Below are 23,612 nucleotides of genomic sequence, written 5' to 3'. Positions count from 1 at the left end.
CACGGAAGTGGAGTGTCCATCAGAGAATCAACAGCTCTCTCTTAACCCGAAAGATGACAGGAACACAGTTTGCAAACATGAGACATATGAGCAGGAAAGCACACATCAAATTGATGAGAAAGAGCATCCTATAAGGAAGAAGAAAGCATTGCCTCGGGTCCTCCCGCATCAGCTGACTCCCCCTCCTCCAAATTCAATGGTGCATGTTCACTCCAGCTATTGGCTGATAATGACCTTGGTATATCCAGTTCTGAAAATCCCTTGGATGTTAAAGACATGAGGCAAACTGAAGAGGCTTGTGATCCCGATAACACAGAGGACATTGCAGAGGGGTTGCTTTGTTCTAATTCAAGTAATATTCCCGATAAACAAGATGTGTGTGGCCACAGGACAGTGCATTCCAAACGATCAAGGTTCATGGATGGTGCCTTAGACACTAATGGCCCTAATGAAGAAGTCTTAAACTCTAGTCATCAAAATCCCAAAGTACAGAAATGCATCAGCTTTAGCCTACCGCTGATGGAGGCAGCCTCATCCACTTCCCCAGGTGACAGGGCCACGAGCAACAAGCCAGTCAGCCGCCCGGCTTCCAGCATAGACGTTGACAGTGATTATGAACTTTGCTCAGAGATAACCCTAACCTACACCGAGGAGTTTTCAGACAATGACCTGGAGTATCTGGAATGTTCCGACGTCATGACAGATCACTCTAATGCAATTTGGCAAAGGGACCTGCAGGGGACTGAGCGTGTTTTTTTATTAGAAAGCGATGACGAAGAGATGGAATTCAGTGAGTGTCGCCTGGGTGGGTGTGAGCATTTCCTCAGTGAAATGGGTTGTGAGCCTCTGGTGTCGGGTGACACCGGGCCTATGGATGCCACTGCTGGCCTCTGTGGTTATCACTCACCATCCCAAAAAGTGGAAGTATGGGGCAGCCTAGCCTCCATGCACGGTGCCTCATCCCCGCAAACTGGGATGACCCTGCCTGTGGGACCTCACCAGGATGGAGCGTCTGTGGTGACAGACCAGGGGAGATACAAACCACCCACTGCTCCTGAAGCTGCTGAAGATGGCTATCCAGGAATTCAAGGGGAAACCAGAGACAGCCGCCAGGCAGGAAAGGAATTTGCCAGTGACCATCTGCTAAACATGGATAAAGCAGTAACAGAGAGAGAGAGGAAGCACTTATCTGGTGCGTTAGGAAAATCAGGGATGAACCAGTGTTTGGAGACTGTGGCTGAGAAAAGAGTAGGGGGAAAAGACTTATGGAGCCGGAGGGGCTCAGAGAAACCTGCCAGGGCAAGGCGACCGGGGATGAAGGGAAAAGCCAAGAAGCTGAACCCCAACCTGGAAGAAAGGGCAACAGAAGCCTCCCTGAATCGCCTGTATCCCAGAGGACCTGTTAAGCACCCACCAACCCCAAGTGACAAAAGAGAGAGTTCCCATGCCAAAGCAGAAGCGACTGATTTGAATTCCCAGTTCCATGCAGGAGGCTGTGCCATTCCAACCCAAGCAGAGCAAGAAGCAAAAATCCTGCAGACTCCACCAGGCTCACTCTCCAAAGAAGGGAACTTGGACTTGCAGGCAGAAGGGGTGTGGGTTACAAACGTACTTGAAACAAGCAGCGTTCCAGACTGGAGCAATCATCCTCAGGTAAGACTCCTCTTTTAAAAAATTATAAGCTCAAATGTATTTGTGCGTGTGCACGTGTGTGTGTGTCCCTTCCCTTCACATTCACCATTGCTGTTCCACAATGTACAGCAAAATGGTTCTTCCAGTACCATCAGGGTACTTGTGAATGACAGGGGCTGCTGCTGGGAAGGAAATCTGGTTTTGAAAAAAGGCCCAGATAAACCCTAAGCCATCCTAATTATAGCAAAAGACAGATAGAAGTAAGAGGCACTCACAGGATTCTGGACAGCTGGAAAAAGAAATCTGATATTTTGTCTACTGCATGTGTTTTACCAGGCAATGTCACTATTTAGAAAGTTTTTAAGCAAATGTTTTGGGTGTAGCTTGTTAAAAAAAAAAAAAAACCAAAACATTCTTTTTAGTAATGTTTTGGGACAGTTTGAAAACTGGTAAGTGCTGGCTTTTATCAGAATTCATAGTATGAATGAAAGATTTCTGTGTGTCTAAATGATTTGCAGAATTCACTTGATGCTGGAGAAAGGAGATAAAGTAGATTTTGCTGTGCTCAAAAATCAAAGTAGATTTTTGAATGAATGTCTGTTTTATTTTATTTTTCTTAGACCACAAAGTACTAAAGAGGCTAAGAAATCACAGCAGGAAGCAAAAAAAAAGTTTTACTCTATTACTGATTTGGGGGTGTCTTTGAAGAAGATGCAGTTGAATTAATGGGAATAATTAATGTACAAATATGTTATGCTTGATATATGAACTTACTATATTTATAATTTTAAAGGGTTCCAAATGGGCTTTGAACTGATGCTATGCTATGACCAAGATTTGGTTTTTGGAAATAAGTACCTAAGAAAAGTTATTTATCAATTATTTTTACTCAGCCTCTGTTCTCCCTTCTCCCAACTTTGTGGTTGGGACCTAGTATTATTTTTATAGAAGACTAGATATACTCCAAAGAAAATTAAGTATTCCCAAATGCATTCAAAGTTATTGAACTCCCTTTGTGAAAAAGTAAAAATTTAATATATTGATTTCTAAAGACCCAGTCATAAAATAGCCTAAAAATCTCCAGATCCAAGGTAGTTTTTTCCTAAGCAAATTGTTCTGTTCCACTTGCCAAATTAGCCATATAAAGGTCACATTTATACTTTACTTCTTTGAAGGAGTGCCAGCTTTATCCTTTTTGGTTGTTTAACACACCAATGACCACAGATTCATGCCTAAGAGGAGTTTATAGAGGTGGTTTGGCCAAAAAGTAATACAAAATTAAGTTATAATGTAAAATTTTCCATGTCAATAAATATAGCATTTCCCTTTCTACTCATAAAATGCTCTTCCTGACTCAGCTAAGTGCCTTTTCACAGTCGTTTATCCATGTTGAGCATTTCACTGGGCAAATTACTTCAATTATTAAAGGTTGTGTGTGGAGCAAGGGGAAGGGGGGAGCAAAGTGGCCCCAAAAAAGTAAGTGAAAGAGAGGGGGCTATTGACAATGTTAGTTTTAGACCCATCGCTGTGGGAGGCAATGCCTAGCTCCCTCAGCTGCCAGAAGTTGAGAGGCGCTCAAGGAAGGAGCCCCCTTTGTCATCCTGAATTCTGAGATGGAGAGCCCTGGGGACCAGGAAGCTCACTTGTTTCCTGGCAACTCAGTGAAATAGAATGGACGGTCCCTGGGACACTCTTGTCTCTGCCAAACTTCTAATGGGACTCTTGCTCACACAGTCACACATTCATGGATGCACACCCACCTTGCCAGCTATCAGCTCAAGGTCCCATCTGTGGTTTCATACATGACCAAGGAGATTATCTCAGGACACTGGACATGAATTTTTAGAAAGCTTGCATTCTGCAGGTAGAGGGGCCATTTCTCACTCTGCTGTTCTCAGTAGCAGAGTCGACCTCTCACTCAAGGGACAATGTGAGTAGAAGCTATATATTAAATAGTTCTGTGTAGCCCCAAGTTAGAAATAGGATCTCTGTACCTGTGGCATTTACTGACCCTTAACTAAAGCAGGAATGTTCTGCCACAGGTATAGTGGCATAGTGAGTGAAGATTTCTTTTACCCATGCAAAAAGTTACTCTCTAACTGTAGGAGATGTCTGTATTTCTTACACATGTACACAGCATAGCCACATTTACAGGAAATGGCTAAATATCATTGCAAATGTGACACCAAAGCATTAGGGGGTCATTGGGGACTAAATCAAATTTTTTATAGTATTGCTAAAAAAAAAAACAGCCCAAGATTGGTGAATCTTTCCATAACTAAGTCAAAAGACATTTAATATATTTATTCTCAGACATCTGAGGCTCGTGGGAACTTAAAATTTGAAATGGTTAAAAATCCTTGGTTGAAGGTAGTATTAATAAATTTGCCCTCTCCTGACTCTTGCCTGATTCACTTACCTTGAAGGTGACTAGCAGTAGAAACAGTGACCAGCATCTTATCTTTTAGTATTTTCGCTTCATCTTTGTATTGCTTTTAGCATTCTGAGAAACATTCCATATCTCTAATTCTACGTTACAAGAACAAGGCAAACGTGTAGACTAAACTGAATCCAGGAGTCCTTACTTGCTGTCTTCCTTTCCCACTCTAACAAGGCAAAGCCATCTTGTTCTGATTTGTCTTGAGATAGTACTTACCCAGGCTAAGACTGGAAAGCCCCCAGTTGCTCTACATTTATGGAAGATTCCTAAATTAATCCCAGTTTGGGAGTGGAAAACAGAAAGGGTACCCCAGGCTAACTTGAATCATCTTCAAGGGTCACACTGCCCATCCGTCACCTTCGTTCTGATCTTGCTTTTTTTTTTTTTTTTTTTTTTTTTGCGGTACACGGGCCTCTCACTGTTGTGGCCTCTCCCGTTGCGGAGCACGGGCTCCGGATGCGCAGGCTCAGCGGCCGTGGCTCACGGGCCCAGCCGCTCTGCGGCATGTGGGATCCTCCCAGACCAGGGCATGAACCCGTGTCCCCTGCATCGGCAGGCGGACTCTCAACCACTGCGCCACCAGGGAAGCCCTGATCTTGCTTTCTTGATCCAACTCAGAGGCAGGGCCGGCTAGTCTGCCTCTCTTAAGTTTCCCTGGAGCCACACTGGGGTATGATCATCCTCACTCTTAAATCAGAAGTACTGTGTCTGTCCTTCTGCTTAGCTGCCCAGCTTCACCCCAGAGAGATTTGCATTGCTCTTTGGGATCATGGGAACTCAAGTGTACGGTATGGAAATGTATTCTTAGGTTCTGATAGCTAAGAATCTTCCTGACCAGGAATCAGCACTAAGCATAAGGGGTGAGCTCCATGATGGTAGTGAGTTTGGTCACTGTTTTGTTCACTGAAATGTCCCAAGTCCTTGGAATTGTACTGGTCACATAATAGGCACTCAATAATTGAATGAGTAAATAGCCATACGGTACTAGATAACTAGATTGAGTCCTCTCCCTTTTTTTCTTGATGAGTCTGGCTAAAGGTTTGTCAATTTTGTTTATCTTCTCAAAGAACCAGCTTTTAGTTTCACTAATCTTGGCTATTGTTTTCTTCATCTCTATTTCATTTATTTCTGCTCTGATCTTTATGATTTCTTTCCTTCTACTAACTTCAGGTTTTGTTTGTTCTTCTTTCTCTAGTTGCTTTAGGTGTAAGGTTAGGTTGTTTATTTGAGATTTTTGTTTCCTGAGGTAAGATTGTATTGCTATAAACTTCCCTCTTAGAACTGCTTTTGCTGCGAATTCCAGGTATAGTCATGTATGATTCTAATAATCATTGGTCTCAACTACTTTATGGCCTTCATTGTCAGAAGTACATTCCTTGGTTCCCCTCACATACCACCTTTCCACTAGGAAATTGCTACCCATTGCTCTTCTGGCCCTGGGGATGGGTTGGTTTATGCTAAACTGTCCACACTTTGTATTTGGCTCCCTTGTGAATGCTGGTAATTCAGATACAACCTTGGCCTTGTCCATGCCTTATCAGCTCTCTCAAATTGCTACCTAGGTCCAGGAAGATCTTACCACATCCCCCTAGTACTCAAGACCTTCCACAATATTGCTTCTATTTACCTCTGAGAGGCAAAGCAGACGTACACACTGGCTACCTTATCTGGAAAAGGAAGACTTTTCTCAGGATGTGTTTTTTCCATCTTCTGGTCTGGAACGCCGTCACTCAGCTTGTTGCTAGCTCAGTTCACCTAGTCCTTCAAGGCCAAGGTGTAGGTCCTTCAAATTGTACTTCCCCTGAAGCACTTTCCTCATCCCTAACTATGATTTCTCCTTCCAGAGAAACAGCATTCTTGTCCTCATTCTTTGTATAGTGTGGTGAGCTCTGGACCTGAGTTTGGTTCCTGCCCTACTGCTTTCTGACTCTGTGCCCTGGGAAAAACTACTTAAGCTCTCCCAGCCCCAGTTTCCTCATCTAAAACAAAATAATAATAATAATAATAACAATAATAATAACAACCACCACCGCCTCACAGAGTGTTGTATGGATTAAAGCCTTGCATTAAATGCTCAGCACAGTATGTATTATGCAGTTAACATTTAATAAGTATTTTCATTTTTTAATTTATTATTTACCTTCTTAATCCATATGTCCCTTCTCCCCATATCAGCCTCCTCTTGGCTGACTACAAGAGGATTTAATACCTTTTTTTAATTGAAATTTTTAATGAGATATTGTACGTGCACATATAGTTGTAAGAAATGAGACAGAGAGAGTGCTGTACCCTGTGCCCAGCTTCCCCCGATGGTAACATTTGGCAAAACTATAGCATAATTTTCACAACCAAGACATTGACATTGATACCATCTGTTGATCTTATTCAGATTTTCCCAGTTTTACGTGTGCTTCTGTGTGTGTGTGTGTGTGTGTGTGTAGTAAGATCTATAGAAATGTGTCACTTATGTAGGCTCATGTGATAAATGTGGTTAGGAAAGTTCATTTAAGTGCAGCCGAGTAGCTAGGCAGGCAGTGTAATAACACGGTATATGTCAGCTTGAAATGTGCATGGCCACCCAGTGACAGGGCACATAGTGGGTCTCCAGTAAAATTCTTTTAAAGCATAGGAAAATATAAGCCGATAATCTAAACCTTCTTGCAATATAGTTTTCATATCTGAGACAGAACAATCTGAGATTCAAATTCATCTGCATAATAAAGTGCATCACCCCAAATAACAGCTGTTAGCACTGACTCAGGAAGGCGGAGAAGCCAGCTCTCTGCCGATGATGGGAGGGGCCGAAGTTTGTAATTACTCATCTCTCAGAATGTGGCAGTCACGCCTCTTGTCAGCACTACTCCACGGCTGACCCAGGGAGTAACACAAACATTTGTTTTGTTTTTAATCATAAAGCCCACAGTGCCACTTCTGCCTAAACCCATTACCATCCTGGACCTGCATGATCACTGCTCACTGCAGGCGTTGTACTCAGTCGGTATTAAATAATCAACGGCCATCATCAAAAAATCTGCAAACAATAAATGCTGGGGAGGGTTGGAGAAAAAGGAACCCTCTTGCACTGTTGGTGGGAATGTGAATTGATACAGCCATATGGAGACCAGTATGGAGGTTCCTTAAAAATCTAAAAATAGAACTACCATACGGCCCAGCAATCGCACTACTGGGCATATACCCAGAGAAAACCATAATTCAAAATTCAAAATTCAAAAACATGCACCCCAATGTTCAGTGCAGCACTATGCACAATAGCCAGGACATGGAAGCCACCTAAATGCCCATCGACAGATGGATAAAGAAGATGTGGCACATATATACAATGGAGTATTACTCAGCCATAAAAAGAAACAAAATTGAGTTATTTGTAGTGAGGTGGATAGACCTAGAGTCTGTCATACAGAGTGAAGTAAGTCAGAAAGAGAAAAACAAATACTGTATGCTAACACATATATATGGAATCTAAAAAAAAAAATGTCATGAAGAACCTAGGGCCAGGACACAAATAAAGAGGCAGACCTACTAGAGAATGGACTTGAGGACATGGGGAGTGGGAAGGGTAAGCTGTGACAAAGTGAGAGAGTGGCATGGACATATATACACTACCAAACGTAAAATAGATAGCTAGTGGGAAGCAGCCGCATAGCACAGGGAGATCAGCTCGGTGCTTTGTGATCACCTAGAGGGGTGGGATAGGGAGGATGGGAGGGAGGGAGACGCAAGAGGGAGGGGATATGGGGATATATGTATATGTATAGCTGATTCACTTTGTTATACAGCAGAAACTAACACACCATTGTTAAGCAATTATACTCCAATAACGATGTTAAAAAAAAAAAATCAACGAAGCTCGTTAGTACCTACAGCCTTGCTACTCACCTTGTGGTCTGCAGACCAGCTTGGCAAAATGCAAAATCCCAAGCCCCGCCCCAGTCTTGCTGAATCCGAATTTGCAATTTTGGCCCAATTCTTAGGAGATTTGTATGCACACTAAAGTTCCAAAAGTCCTGGTCTGCAAGAAGAGATCTTTCCCACTGAGACCCTAAGGCAATGGCCTCAACCCTGCTGTACCTGGGATCACCTGGGACCTTAAACCATTCTGATGCCTGAGTACCGCCCCCGTCCCTGACTCCCCCTACAAGATTCTGATGTAATTTGTCTGCAGTGTGGTTTGGGCACTGAGGGCTTTAAAAGCTCCCAAATGATTCTCTGAGCCTCTAAGATTGGGAATCTTAGCTGTGCTTTAGAACCATCCCTGGTTTTCTAAGTATACAGGTGCCCAAGCCCCACCCCCAGAGGTCCTGATTTTGGTGGTTCTAAGGCCCTCAGGGAGTGGAATGCAAGTGTCACCCTGGGGGTTCCAGGTCCCACACCGGCAGAGCAGGGCCACCTTTCCTGAGAGGTTGTACCCCTCATGAAAGCGCTCCCTCAAGGACACTGGAGCCCCTTGCACCTGATTTTCCACAATCTTAGCCAAGGAACAAAGTGCCAGGTTATTCAATACTACTTTTCAAATCAAGGTAGTGGGCACTCTCCACATGTAAGTTGTTTCTGCTCTGGTGCAGTATATGCATTCCTGCAACACCTCACATTCTGCAAAATCACAGCTAAAATATTAGGCCTTCTGGGGAAAATAGTATTCCCCGCAGGTTACTTCATAAACAGGCCATATAAAAACTAGAGACAAAAGCAAAAAATGAATGCAAGAAGTTCACTTGGACCACCCAGGGAGGCGGCTCAGGTTGGCTGAGGGCCGCCACAGCAGAGATTAAATATACACAAGGTCTTTGAGTGGAAGTGCGGGCAGCCCTTTAGTCAGAGCAGCTGGAGGCTGAGATGCGAAAACAGAAATGGGTCTCTGTGGAGCCGTCTGTGAAGCTGGACCTGGGAGGTGCCACCTGCCTTCAAATGACCCAGGCCTGGAGTGTGCCTCTTGAGAGGGAGGAGCACTGGGGCAGGCTTCTTTTTTTTTTTTTTTAATTTATTTTTTAATTGAAGTCTAGTTGATTTACAATGTTGTGTTAATTTCTGCTGTACAGCAGAGTGACTCAGTTATACATATATATATATATATATTTTTTTTTTTTCAGATTCCTTCCCATTATAGTTCTTACAAGAGATTGAATATAGTTCCCTGTGCTACACAGTAGGACCTTGCTGTTTATCCATTCTATGTGTAATAGTTGGCATCTCCCAACCCCAGTTCCTCAGTCCATCCCTCCCCCACCCCCCAGGCTTCATTTTTAATTTTATTAAAATATGACTAAAAAGGGTCCCTGCTGCCAATGCAAAAGCTGAGTTAAAGGCTATTCCCTTTCCTGCTCAATATTCTATAGTTTACTCCGGCTATTCAGGGGCCCTTAGCCTAGGAAAAATTGCCCATGAGCCAGTGCAGCATCTACGTTATACTGATATCATTCCCTAGTAACTGATTTCATCGGGCTACCTCATTACAGAACACGTGTTATAGAGTCCCCCCTGTGCTGCAGGGGCACAAACGCCTCCTGCTCAGGGGCTCCAAGTCCTCAGGGCACTTGCCTCCAAGTGGGGGCCGGGATGATTTGCACTGGAATCACCTGCTAAGGTGCTTGTTTGAAGATACAGATCTCTGAATTTTACCTAAGACTTGTTGTAGCTGCACCTTTAATCAGCTCTCTAAGTGATTCTCCTGAGCAGAATTGAAGCCATGGGCTTAACCAGAATGAGACCTAGTGTGAATACTACAACTTGAGGCGTTCCTGTAAAGAATCAAAGGATTTTGGAAACAACGGGAAGATTAGGGCTTGTCAAGTGTAACCCCTTTGGCCCTAAGAGGAAAAAACCTCATGACTTGGATTTTTCTCTGCTTTCTAGTTGGCTTGCTATAAATGCAGCTTGGGCCTCACCTGTCCAGCCACTGAAATAAATACAGATCCTGATTTATTGTAACTAATCCAAAACAGGTGTGCCATCTACAGCTGAGTTTTATTTTGAGGAGTAGGGATGGGACAAGAATTTGGGTGGCAGCAGGAGAGGCTGGTGAGAGGAGGGTCCTTTGGCTGCGAGGATGAGTTTTAGTCCCTGTAGCAAATCTCTCATCACTGCCTTGGGTAGGAGCTGAGTGCCAGAGACATGCCTTATTGGTCTTTGTTTTTGCTATGACTGAAACTGAACTTGCTTCACTGAAAAGGGACCGAAAAAATATTGGGGTAACCAACCATCTATCAATATGAACGCTAAAGCTGTGGTAATCAGAACAGTGCGGTAGCAGCCCCCAAAAGATAAACAGATAAACCAAAGTGAGTTGAGAGAACAGAATCAGACCGAAGAATATATTGCAATTTGGTTTAAGATAGAAATAGCCAAGTTTTAGGGCAGAAGCAAAATCTTCAAAGTTGACACAACTAGCCATCCGTGTGGGGAAAAATATAAGACCAATGGACCTCAAATAAACTCCAGATGGATCTTTTTTAAAATCAATCAATCTATTTATTTATTTATTTATTTATTTATTTTTGGCTGCATTGGGTCTTTGTTGCTGCACCCGGGCTTTCTTTTGTGGCGAGTGGGGGCTGTTCTTTGTTGTGGTGCGCGGGCTTCTCATTGCAGTGGCTTCTCTTGCTGCGGAGCACGGGCTCTAGGTGCGCGGGCTTCAGTAGTTGTGGCGTGAGGGCTTCGGTAGTTGTGGCTCATGGGCTCTAGAGCGCAGGCTCAGTAGTTCTTGCGCACGGGCTTAGTTGCTCCAAGGCATGTGCGATCTTCCCGGACCAGAGCTCGAACCCGTGTCCCCTGCATTGGCAGGCGGATTCTTAACCACTGTGCCGCCAGGGAAGCCCCAGATGGATCTTTGAGTTAAATATAAAAAACCCAAACTATAAACTACTGGAAAAAGTATTGGAAACTATTTTTATGACCTTGAAAGCCACAAGGTCTTCTTGGGATGTAAAGAACATCAACAACAACAAGAAAAACAAAGAAAAAATGTGACAGTTTTGATTACATCAAATTAAAAATTTTATATAACAAAAAATACTGTAAACAAAATTAAAGTGACGCACCAGGAAAAATATGTCAAACATGTAAGAGACAAAGATTAATTTCCAAGGCATATAAAAAAACAAATAGATAAGAAAAGTACCCTGAACAACTGAATTTTTAAAAAGGTAAAAGTAAATAAATATGAAGCTCATAGAAGAGAGAATATAGGGCTTCCCTGGTGGCGCAGTGGTTGAGAGTCCGCCTGCCGATGCAGGCGACACGGGTTCGTGCCCCGGTCCGGGAGGATCCCACATGCTGCGGAGCGGCTGGGCCCGTGAGCCATGGCCGCTGAGCCTGCGCGTCCGGAGCCTGTGCTCCGCAACGGGAGAGGCCACAACAGTGAGAGGCCCACGTACCGCAAAAAAAAAAAAAAAAAAAAAAAAAAAAAAAAAAGAAGAGAGAATATAAATGGTTATTAAACATATGAGAAGGTGTACAATCTTGTGAGTAATTAGGAAAATATAAATTTAAAAGATGTAACATTTTCACCCATCAGCCAGACAAAAGATTTAAAGGATGATAACATCAAGTTATTGAGATTATGGAGAAATGGGTTCATTGCCAGCAAGAATGTAATTTGGTGGTATCTTTTTTTTTTATTTAATTAATTTATTTATTTTTGCTGTGTTGCGTCTTTGTTTCTGTGCAAGGGCTTTCTCTAGTTGTGGCAAGCGGGGGCCACTCTTCATCGCGGTGCACGGGCTTCTCACTATGGCGGCCTCTCCTGTTGCAGAGCACAGGCTCCAGACACGCAGGCTCAGTAGTTGTGGCTCATGGGCTCAGCCGCTCCGCGGCATGTGGGATCCTCCCAGACCGGGGCTCGAACCCGCGCCCCCTGCATTAGCAGGCAGACTCTCAACCACTGCGCCACCAGGGAAGCCCCATTGGTGGTATCTTTTAACATGAAGAAGGGCAGCAGTGTCACTTTTCGCTATCTACTCTCAAGAAGAGCTTACGCACGGGCCCCAGGAGGCGTGTGTACCATGTTTTGCAGAATTGTTTGTCTAAGGAAATATTTATGCAGAAACAGCTAAATAAAATGTGGCCTGTTCAGATGATGGGCATCTCAAAACATAATATAAAGAGAAAGGTATAGTGCAGCATGATCCATGGAATATGATACCATTTATGCCCTCCAAACTAATCCAGAACAGTGTATGTTCTTATACATACGTATATATATACATAAAATTATTTTTTTTAAGTCTGGAAGGATACACACCAAAATGATAATGGTGACCTACTCCAGGGAGGGAAATAGGAATATTGCATTCAGAAGGGTGATTACTAATGTAATATTTTAAAAGGAAACTGTATTCACTTATTACCTGTATTATTGAAAACTAGTGGTTTTTTAAATTTAATTTTAATTTTTTTTTACATCTTTATTGGAGTATAATTGCTTTACAATGTTGTGTTAGTTTCTGCTGTATAACAAAGTGAATCAGTTATATGTATACATATATCCCCATATTCCCTCCCTCTTGAGCCTCCCACCCTCCCTATCCCACCCCTCTAGGTGGTCACAAAGCACCGAGGTGATCTCCCTGTGCTATGCGGCTGCTTCCCACTAGCTATCGGTTTTACATTTGGTAGTGTATATATGTCCATGCCACTCTCTCACTTTGTCCCACCTTACCCTTCCCCCTCCCCATGTCCTCAAGTCCATTCCCTGCGTCTGTGTCTTTATCCCTGTCCTGCCCCTAGATTCTTCAGAACCAATTTTTAAAAAAAATTCCATATATATGTGTTAGCATACAGTATTTGTTTTTCTCTTTCTGACTTACTTTACTCTGTATGACAGACTCTAGGTCCGTCCACCTCACTACAAATAACTCAATTTTGTTTCTTTTTATGGCTGAGTAATATTCCATTGTATATATGTGCCACATCTTTATCCTTTCACCTGTTGATGGACACTTAGGTTGCTTCCATGTCCTGGCTATTGCAAATAGAGCTGCAATGAACATTGTGGTACATGTCTCTTTTTGAATTAAGGATTTCTCAGGGTATATGCCCAGTAGTGGGATTCCTGGGTCATATGGTAGTTCTATTTTTAGTTTTTTAAGGAACCTCCATACTGTTCTCCATAGTGTCTGTATCAATTTACATTCCCACCAACAGTGCAAGAGGGTTCTCTTTTCTCCACACCCTCTCCAGCACTTATTGTTTGTAGATTTTTTGATGATGGCCATTCTGACCTGTGTGAGGTGATACCTCTTTGTGGTTTTGATTTACATTTCTCTAATAATTAGTGATGTTAAGCATCTTTTCATGTGCCTCTTGGCCATCTGTGTGTCTTCTTTGGAGAAATGTCTATTTAGGTCTTCTGCCCATTTTTGGATTGGGTTGTTTTTTTTTTTGATATTGAGCTGCATGAGCTGCTTGTATATTTTGGAGATTAATCCTTTATCAGTTGCTTCACTTGCAAGTATTTTCTCCCATTCTGAGGGTTGTCTTTTGGTCTTGTTTATGGTTTCCTTTGCTGTGCAAAAGCTTTTAAGTTTCATTAGGTCCCATTTGTTTTTATTTCCATTACTGTAGGAAGTGGGTCAAAAAGGATCTTTCTGTGATATACGTCATAGAGTAAAACTAGTGTTTTTGAAAAGGAAAACAGACTGGGGCCTAGGGATCCTCGATTCTAGTCCTGGTTCTGCCAGTGACCAGCTGCACGTCCTTGTGTCATTTCTCCTCCTCTTGAGGCCTCTTTCCTCAGTGTGAACTGAAGGGATTCAACAAGAAGATCTCTATTTCCCAGGCACTAAAGTCCTGTGAGTCCTTAATTCAAAAAAATACCCCCAAAAAAATCAGCTACCAAAAAAAAAAAAATCAAATAAAATGGAAGGAAATGTGGATCTCAAGGTGAGGAAAGTCTAAGCATAAAGGGAAAGAAAAATGGATAAATCTGACAATGTTTGCGGTAATTAGGTTTAGATGAGTTCATGAGGGTGGACCCCCCCCCCCCACAGTGGGATTAGTGATCTTATAAGAAAAAGAGGAGAGACCACGGGGAGGCAGCTGTACTCTATGCATGCCAGAAAGAGAGCTCTCACCAGGAACCAAGTTGGTTCTCCAGATCTATGAGAAATAAAATTCTGGTGTTTATATATTTACAATGGAATATTACTCAGCCATAAAAAGAAACGAAATTGAGTTATTTGTAGTGAGGTGGATGGACCTAGAGTCTGTCATACAGAGTGAAGTAAGTCAGAAAGAGAAAAACAAATACCGTATGCTAACACATATATATGGAATCTAAGAAAAAAAATAAAAGGTCATGAAGAACCTAGGGGCAGGACAGGAATAAAGACGCAGACCTACTAGAGAATGGACTTGAGGATATGGGGAGGGGGAACGGTAAGATGGGACAAAGTGAGAGAGAGGCATGGACATACATACACTACCAAATGTAAAACCGATAGCTAGTGGGAAGCAGCTGCATAGCACAGGGAGATCAGCTCAGTGCTTTGTGACCACCTAGAGGGGTGGGATAGGGAGGGTGGGAGGGAGGGAGATGCAACAGGGAGGAGATATGGGGATATATGTATATGTATAACTGATTCACTTTGTTATAAAGCAGAAACTAACACACCATTGTAAAGCAATTATGCTCCAATAAAGATGTTAAAAAAAAAAAATCCTGGTGTTTAAGCCACCCAGTCTATGGTATTTTGTTAGAGCAGTCTAAGTTGACTAAGATATAAAGTCACCCTCAGAATTCACAGCCCCAGGTAATTTGGGAGCCATTTGGTGCACTAATGTCCTAAATTACTAACGATCATCCCTGTAGTTTAAAATAGCTTCTATTTGTATCTAATTTATATCAGAGGTTACTCTATTCACTGTGAAGCTGTGTTCTTATGAATGGTGATATTGATATTTTTGTGTTCATTGCATGGCACGTATATGACACTGTACTAAGGCATTTTTCTGAAACGGAATTGTTACTTACCAAAACTAAGCAATAAGGAGTAAGCCATATTAGTCAGTTGTGTAGTTAAAAGATGACATTGACTTGGAGGTACACTTTTATTTATTTATTTATTTGTTTTATTTTTTTTTTGCGGTACGCGGGCCTCTCACTGTTGTGGCCTCTCCCGTTGCGGAGCACAGGCTCCGGACGCGCAGGCTCAGTGGCCATGGCTCACAGGCCCAGCCGCTCGGCGGCATGTGGGATCTTCCCGGACCGGGGCACGAACCTGTGTCCCCTGCATCGGCAGGCGGACTCTCAACCACTGCGCCACCAGGGAAGCCCGGAGGTACACTTTTAGATCATCATCTCAGCTTCTATACTTGGTCAAAAGTTTGCATTGCCTGTGGGGAGAAACAGAAGTGTCTCCTCATCCACAAAAATAATCACCCTTTATTGAGTGTCTTCATGTTCCTAGTACTGTATGAATGCCCCGCATTTGCTATTTCCTTCAATCCTTGTAATAAAAGTGTGAGCCGGCCCACAAGGCTCAAAGATGTTACTTAACAGGAACATGGCACATTTATTTTAAGTGGGAAAAATGGAATTCAGATTCCCTAAGGCAATCAGGTCAACACACCACAGATTGAAGCTGCTGCTGCTACTACTGAGGGCCACCGAAGTTTAAGAAAAGAGCCAGGATCATTCAGGAAAAAGAACCCCATTAATTGGCTCCAAAATCCAGATCATTTATGAAATTATCTAATTGTCCCCAAGGCAGATTTGGATTATGCCTGCCCCCTAGCTCCTCAGTCACCTGGGCTCATCTGCCCCCGGGTCACTCCCTCTGCTTAATCCTACATTTAGAGCCTCTCCTGTCCATCACACTGGATTAGATCCACACCATCCTGATTCATCTGCCCTGCTAGACTGTGAATTCCTTGTGGTCAGTGGTGAGCCTTACGGAGCACACAGTACCTGGTCGTTAGAAGAGCTCAATAAATGTTGAATTGAACATTGCCCTGTGATCTGAAAGGCCCATGTACAAAAGGGGATATCAATCCAGCAAGCATGACAAGCACCCCAGAAACATTGTCAACCAAAATAATATGAATAGATTTGAATAGTGATCATTCATTTCAAATGATAGGAAGGTATAAACATGGAAAAGTAGTGTTTTAGTTTACTAGGGTTGCCATCATAAAATACCACAGACTGAATGGTTTAAACAACAGAAATTTATTTTCTCAAAGTTCTGGAGGCTAGAAGGGCAAGGTCAAGGGGTCAGCAGAGCTGGCTAGTTCTCAGGCCTTTCTCCTTGGCTTGAGGTGGCTGCCTTCTCGCTGGGCATTCGTGCGGTCCTCTCTCTGTGGGTGCACGTGTCTGCTGTCTGTCTATATCCTAATCTCCTCTTATAATGACACCAGTCATATTGGATTAAAGGCCACTCTAATGACCTTACTTTACCTTATTCACCTCTTTAAAGGCCCCGTTTCCAAATACAGTCACATTCTGAGCTTCAACACATGAATTTGGGCGTGGGGAAATAATTCAGCCTCTAACACATAGTTTCTAAATCTATCACTGACCATTTTGGGGCACAAGTCACTCAGAATTAGGATCTGGAAAGTCAGCATTTTAACTACCTCAAAACTCTGGGAAAATTTCACCATTCTGGAAAAGCAAACACGCCCCAATTTCTTCTCCTTGTGGAATGAGGATGCTGGCCAAGGGACCACCCAGCAGATTGCCCAGGTTCTGTTGACAGTGTGGTAGTCAGAACAGTGCCCCCGAAAGATTAGGTCCATACCCTAGTCCCCAGAGCCCGTGGATATGTTACCTTACATGGCAAAAGGGACTTCACAAATGTGAATAAGTTAAAGGTTTTGAGATGGGGGACTACCCTGGATTTCCCAGGGGTCCAAATGTAATCACAGAAGTCCTTGTAAGTGAGAGGAGGGAGAAGAGAGTCAGAGAGAGATTGGAAGATGCTGTGCTGCTGGCTTTGAAGATGGAGGAAGGGGCCATGAGCCAAGGAAAGCGGGCAGCCTATAGAAGCTGGAAAAGGCAAGGGATTTCTTCTCTGGAGCTTCCAGAAGGAATGCAGCCCTGCTGATAACTTGATTTTAGCCCAGTGAGATCCATGTCTGACTTCTGACTTCCAGAACTGTAAGATAATCAATTCATATCTTTTTAAGTGACTAAGTTTGTGGTAATTAGTTACAGCAGCCACAAAAAACTAATGCAGACAGAAAGGATAATTTTTAAAACAAAGCACCTCAGAGCAAGCTAGGATATTCCTTAGGTTTTTACTTCAGACATCAGAGAAGGAGCCCATTTATGACACAGACGATGCAAATTCTAGTTGTCTTTGGCTTCAAAATCTGACACGGAAGAGAAAACAAGAAAAATGGTAATTCTAACCAGAACGAGGCCAGCTTCATTTAAAGTAAGTATGTTGGGAATTCCCTGGCGGTCCAGTGGTTAGGACTTGGCACTTCCACTGCAGGGGCCCGGGGTCTGATCCCTGGTCGGGGAACTAGGATCCCACAAGCTGCGCGGCCAAAAAAATAATAACAATAAAATACAAATAAATAAATAAAGTATAACATTTTGGAACTCAGGGAGCCCCAGGGAGAAAGGACAGAGTCATGGACTCCACATCTAATCCACTCTAGAATTAGGATGCCTAGAATGTCTCCGTCTCCACACTGGTGTCCAGAGGAGCTCCTGGCCTGAGAATGCCTGTGAAGTGGCTGGACTCCAGGAGAAAGCGTCCTGGGAAGGTCATGCCCAGAACATACCTTCTGACCGCAGGGCAGTCAGAGAGGCTGGGATGGTGCAAAGGAGGCTGGGAAACTCTGAGCAGCCTCTGGTGCAGGGTTTCCCAAACTCGACGCTGCTGACATTTGGGCTGGATAATCCTTTATTATGTGCAGCTGTCCTGTGCATTGTAGGATGTTTAGCAGCGTCTCTGGCCAGTAGCAATCTCTACCCTTCATCTCTACCGCAGCTGACAACCAAGAATGTCTCCTGGCAGAGCCCAATGTCCCATGGGGGGTGGGGGGGTTGCAACATAAATCACCCCATGTTGATTAGCTCTGGCTAAGTTCTGTACCCTCACCAGTGACAGCTGGGAAAGAAGCTGTTATTTCATCTAAATCAGTGCTGTCCAGTGGAAATATCATGCAAGCCACATATGTAATTTTGTGTAAGTATGTTCATAAGCTGTGCCACCATTACCACTATTTAATTCCAGAATATTTTCATCGTCCCCCAAAGAAACCCCATACCCGTGAATAGTCACTTCCTATACTCCTCTCCACCATCCCTTGGCAAACTCCATTTTCTGTCTCTATAGATTTGCCTATTCTGGACTTTTTATATACAGGCACACCTTGTTTTATTGTGCGTCACTTTATTGTGCTTTGCAGATAATGGTTTTTATTTTATTTTATTTTTTACAAATTGAAGGTTTGTGGCAACCCTGAATTGAGCAAGACTATTAGCACGATTTTCCCAACAGCAGTTGCTTACTTCATGGTTCTGTGTCACATTGTGGTAATTCTTGCAATATTTCAAAGTTTTTCATTATTAGTATATTTGTTATGGTGATCTGTGATCAGGGATCTTTGTTGTTACTACTATGAGTCGCTGAAGGCTCAGATGGTAGTTAGCATTTTTTAGCAATGAAGTGTTTTGTTTTTTTTAATTAATTAATTTATTTATTTTTGTCTGCATTGGGTCTTTGTTGCTGCACGCAGGCTTCTCACTGTGGTGGCTTCTCTTGTTGCGGAGCACGGGCTCTAGGCGCACGGGTGTCAGTAGTTGTGGCTCACTGGCTTCAGTAGTTGTGGGTCACGGGCTCTAGAGCGCAGGCTCAGTAGTTGTGGCGCACGGGCTTAGTTGCTCTGCGGCATGTGGGATCTTCCCGGACCAGGGATCGAACCCGTGTCCCCTGCATTGGCAGGCGAATTCTTAACCACTGTGCCACCAGGGAAGCCCTGAAGTCTTTTTGAATTTAGTTATGTGCATTTTTTTTTTTAGATATAATGTTACCACACACTTAATAGACAACAGTATAGTGTAAACATAACTTTTATGTGCACTGGGAAACCAAAAATTCATGTGGCTTGCTTTATTGTGATATTTGCTTTATTGCAGTGGTCTGGAACTGAACCCGCAATATCTCTGAGGTCTGTCTGTAAATGGAATCATACAATATGTGATTTTTGTCTGCCTTTTTTCAATTAGCATAATATTCTCAGGCTCATTCATGTTAGAGCATCTATCAATACGTCATTCCGTTTCATGGCTGAATAATATTATGTTATATGGATCTACTGTACTTATTTTTGTCCATTCATCGGTTGATAGGCATTTGGGCTGTTTCCACTTGTAGCTATTATGGATAATGCTGCTATGAACCTTCGTGTACACGTTTTTGTGTGGACATATGTTTTCAATTCTCTTGGGTAAATAGCTAGGAGTGGAATTGCTGGGTAACTCTATGTCTCACCTTTGGGGAAATATCATATACTGTTTTTCAAAGAAGCTGCACCATTTTCCATTCCCACCAGCAGTGTATGTGGGTAAGCCAGGTATGCAACTTTAATTTATTTTGGAAGCCACATTGTTAAAAAAGTTCAAAGACACAGGTGAAATAAACTTTAATATTATATTTTAGTAACTCAGTGTAACCAAAATATTATCTCAACATGCAATCCATATACAAGTTATTAATGGGATATTTTACTTTTTTTTGGTTATAAGTCATCAAAATCTGGTGTGTATTTTACACTCAATTTGTATGCTAACTACTTATTGGAAATACATGATCTGTATTGAGATTTCATGAAATTAACAGTTGAAAGAGTAGATTCACGTACCCAAATTGTTCTGAACCTACTTAAATTTTTCCTAACTGAATCACATGTCGTTAAAAATTTTACATGTAAATTAACTAAAGTTAAATAAAAACTTAAATTCAGTTCCTTAGTTGCACCACGCATGCTTCAGGCGCTCACTAGCCACATATGGCTAAAGTCTTCTGGACTGGACAGCCCAGCTCTAAGTTATTTCTGTTGTAATGGTGATTTTTAAAAAGCACACTGCCCCAGGCCTCAACCTTGGTTTTCTTTTCTCTTCTACAGCTGATCCAGTGACAAGATGTAATTTTCTCTCTCTTTTTTAAAACATAGAATTTCTTTTTTGGAGCAGTTTTAGGTTCACAGCAGAATTGAGGGGAAGGTATTGAGATTTCCCATTTACCCCCTGCCCTCCCCAACTGTTAACATTCCCCACCCAGAGAGGTACATTTGTTACAACTGATGAACCTACACTGACACATGGTTAACACCCAAAGTCCATAGTTGACTTTAGGGTTCACTCTTGGTGGTGTACATTCAATTGGTTTGGACAAATGTATAATGACATGTAACCACCAGCATAGTATGTAATGCTATTTTAAAGGAAAGGGCTGCTTCCTGTATGTCATATACTCCTTGTTGGAACATGTGGCAAACAGCAGTGATTGTCGCCCCCTGAGCCCCTCCAGCCTTCCACCCCTCACCCCATGCAGACCTTGTTTCTAATGACAAGCCCTAACTGAGGTAGCCCCCCACTGCCAGGACCTTCGCGTCCCAGTTGGCATCCTGGCAGCCCTGCAGCTTGTTGGGCAGGCTCCACAGTGTCTCTTGTATCACTCTGAAAACAACATGCCACCCTGCCCCCAAGCCCTCTATCGGGTTGCTATCAAGCTACAGGACAAGAGAGGACACATTCTAGCCACATTGGAGGTCACAGACTGGGCTGGGGAAATCGGATGTGGAATAGAAAGCTGGGGAGTGGGAGGGGAAGTGGCTTTTCCCTTAAACGTGTTTTTCTCCTGAATTTTCATCCTGAGAAGTCTAAGAGTCTCCTAGTCTGAAGGGGGAGAAACAGCATCACTGGCTCCCCAGAGGCAGGGATTCTACGGCCCAATCCCTCAAGGATTCCTGGGTTTGCATAGGGCAGTGCTTCTCAAACTGTAACACACATGCACATCAGCTGCCGAGCTTGTCTGACAGCAGCTTCTCATTGGGCAGGCCTGGGGAAGGCCTGGGATCATGCATTTCTAACAAACTCCCAGGGATTCCCAGGGACCACACTTAGAGCAGTGAAGGCTGAAGGTTTTCCCCAGAGAGTAGTCAATGTGCCCCGCCCATCCCTTCCACCCTCCTCCTCCATGCTCAGTCGCCCAATCGCTTAGAATAGCTGATGTTTATTGAATATAAATATGTGCCGGGGGCTGTGCTTTGCTCATTTAATTATCTCAACAATCCAAGGGGATAAATCCTGCTGGTGTTGGGGCTCTGGGTCAGGATGTGGTGCAGCCTGGCTTTGAACAGAGTCGGCAGGATTCCAAGTCCTAATCACAACATTACACAGCTTCCTAATTCCATTTTCGGGCTGAGCCCCTTAACTCTCTTTAGAACTAAAATAAACTCTGATAACGGTGGTTGCCTCTGGGGAAGGGGACTTCGTGAAGGGATAGGAGGAAGACTTACTTGTCACTCTACACCCTTTCACTGGATACCGTGTGAATTTTGTGCTGTGTATGTAGTACCTGTTCAAATAAATTAGTGATTGGTTTAAAAAATAGATAGTTCAAAAACAATAAGCCCATAGCCTTCCTATTCATAGTTAGAACACACACCAGCAACTGGGTCAGTATCAGACCAGTTCTCAAGGGGATCAGATATTTTCCTCTAAATTGGGCACTGAGCATCATGGCTGAGATGGTGAAGGTTCTATCCTTCCCATCCTCTGAGAATACAGAACAAAGCTGGCTTCGACTCTCACCAGACGATAACTGATACAGTACTTACCACCTGGTTGGCAAGGACTTTTCCAGAGCTGGTAGACTCTATAGGAACAATTCGATGAGTAGATAATATTGGTAAAAACGGTGCTTTTCAAAGTCATAGGTGAGATTCCTTCCCTTCAGACAACTGGGCATGGGTCTGAATTCCACGGTGCTTATCTTTGTTCTTTTGTGATATCACACATTAACGAAGAGGAAAAAAATCATGATGTTAACCAGAAACTGGTTGTACTCAGCCCTCGTGGGTACCCAGATGCGATTCACTAGCTTCACTGCCAGTCCTCTAACCTCAGCTCATTGCTGTGCTCCTGAAAATATGAATTTCACATATATGGTAAAGGAATTCAGGTGAATTACTTTCGAATCCATATAGTGAGTGAATCTAATTGCTAAAAAGAATTTACAAGAAGAGGCCCTGACCTAACCAGTTTTTACTGAACATATGAAGGTCTAGTGTAATTAGCCGTAATGAAGAGTGCCCACAGGAGAGCGTGAATTTGGCTCAGAGGGACACGTTAGGGGAAGGCAAGGTCCAGTTTGGCCGGAAGCTGGTGTATATAGATGAGAATATTAAGAAGGTTGGGGCTGGAGCCTCTGGGGGCCCGTATCACTGACCTACAGAGTGGGAAGAGACCCAGCTCCATGCTGGGCAAATCACAGAATGTTCCTGCTGTGCTCAAAATAGCTTTGGACACCTGCACCCTCCCCCCACCCAAAAAAAACCTCCACTAGCAAAAAAACTCATTTGCTTCCCACGTATATACAATAACCACATGATACTTCCCCTGTCCCTCCACCTCTCTTCACGTCACTAACAGAAGGGGTATAGGCACATGTTTACAACAAGACCCAGGGGCCTCACAAACAGGGGCGGGAATCAAGCCCAGCTCGCCATTACTATAAGGAAATCACCGTAACTCTCCCATTTTGAGCCACACATATGCGACTGCGGGAAACGTTCACCTGAGTCTGTGCAGGTCCTCCTGCCCTGTTCTGCAGGGTTGTGACATCTGTCCATACACTGTCCTGGTGCTGTTGGTCCACTGAGGTCACTGCTGAGAGGTGACCGTTACCCTGGGCCATGCAGCCTCAGGTCTCCTGCTCTTTCTGTGCCACACCAGGGGCCCGATGGCCCGTCTTGGGAGATCCCACACAGCACTGTCTGCCGGGGCTCTTGCCGCCTCTCTGGCAGGAGCACTGCCTTTCTCTCCTGGAAGCTGGGAGCAGAGACACACCAGGTGCCTCTTTCCTCTCCTTTGCTCCCAGGCCAGCAGATCTCTCTCTCACCAGGGGAAGTCTGTCTCTGTTCAAAATACTCTGTTCATCCAGCAACTACTGATTGAACGCCCACTCTATGTTAGACCGCTTCCTACGTGCCAGGGATGCAACAGTGAGCCAAGTGAAGTCCCCCGCCCCAACCCAGGGTGCTTACCTTCTAGTGGGGGGACAGACAATAAACAGAGGTACCTGTATCATCAACAGTGATGGTGCTACAGAGACAGACAAGGCAGGACAGAGAGGGAGGGGTGATGCTTTAGGAAGGGGGTCAGGCGTCTCTGAATCTTCTAACTGTTCTGAAAATCCTCTAAATGCCCCTGACATTGTAGGCATTTTGATGCCCAGGAGCTCAGAGTCTAGAATACAGGCTGGTTTTCTTCTTCCCTCACCACATCCCGCCCTGAGGCGGTGAGGAATGACCTCTCCATCTGCTTGACCGGGGAGAGAGCACG

The 23,612-nt window shown here is 43.6% G+C and overlaps 1 protein-coding gene across 1 annotated transcript in view; it reads left to right on the top strand.

Moving 5' to 3' along the window:
• Nucleotides 1-261: 261 nt before the first annotated feature.
• The window catches only part of ALPK2 (alpha kinase 2), an 85,695-nt gene continuing 62,344 nt past the window's right edge, over nt 262-23,612 (top strand). The window contains exon 1 of the mRNA XM_060119527.1: nt 262-1,653. Within this exon, the coding sequence (XP_059975510.1) occupies nt 277-1,653 (1,377 nt within the window). The 5' untranslated portion in view covers nt 262-276. The remainder of the gene's footprint in view (nt 1,654-23,612) is intronic.

This window comes from Mesoplodon densirostris, chromosome 15 (genome assembly GCF_025265405.1).
Source record: "Mesoplodon densirostris isolate mMesDen1 chromosome 15, mMesDen1 primary haplotype, whole genome shotgun sequence".
Taxonomy (NCBI): Eukaryota; Metazoa; Chordata; class Mammalia; order Artiodactyla; family Ziphiidae; genus Mesoplodon; species Mesoplodon densirostris.
The sequence above is the reverse complement of the archived record's forward strand: the minus strand, read 5'-3'. Positions and strand labels throughout refer to the sequence as shown.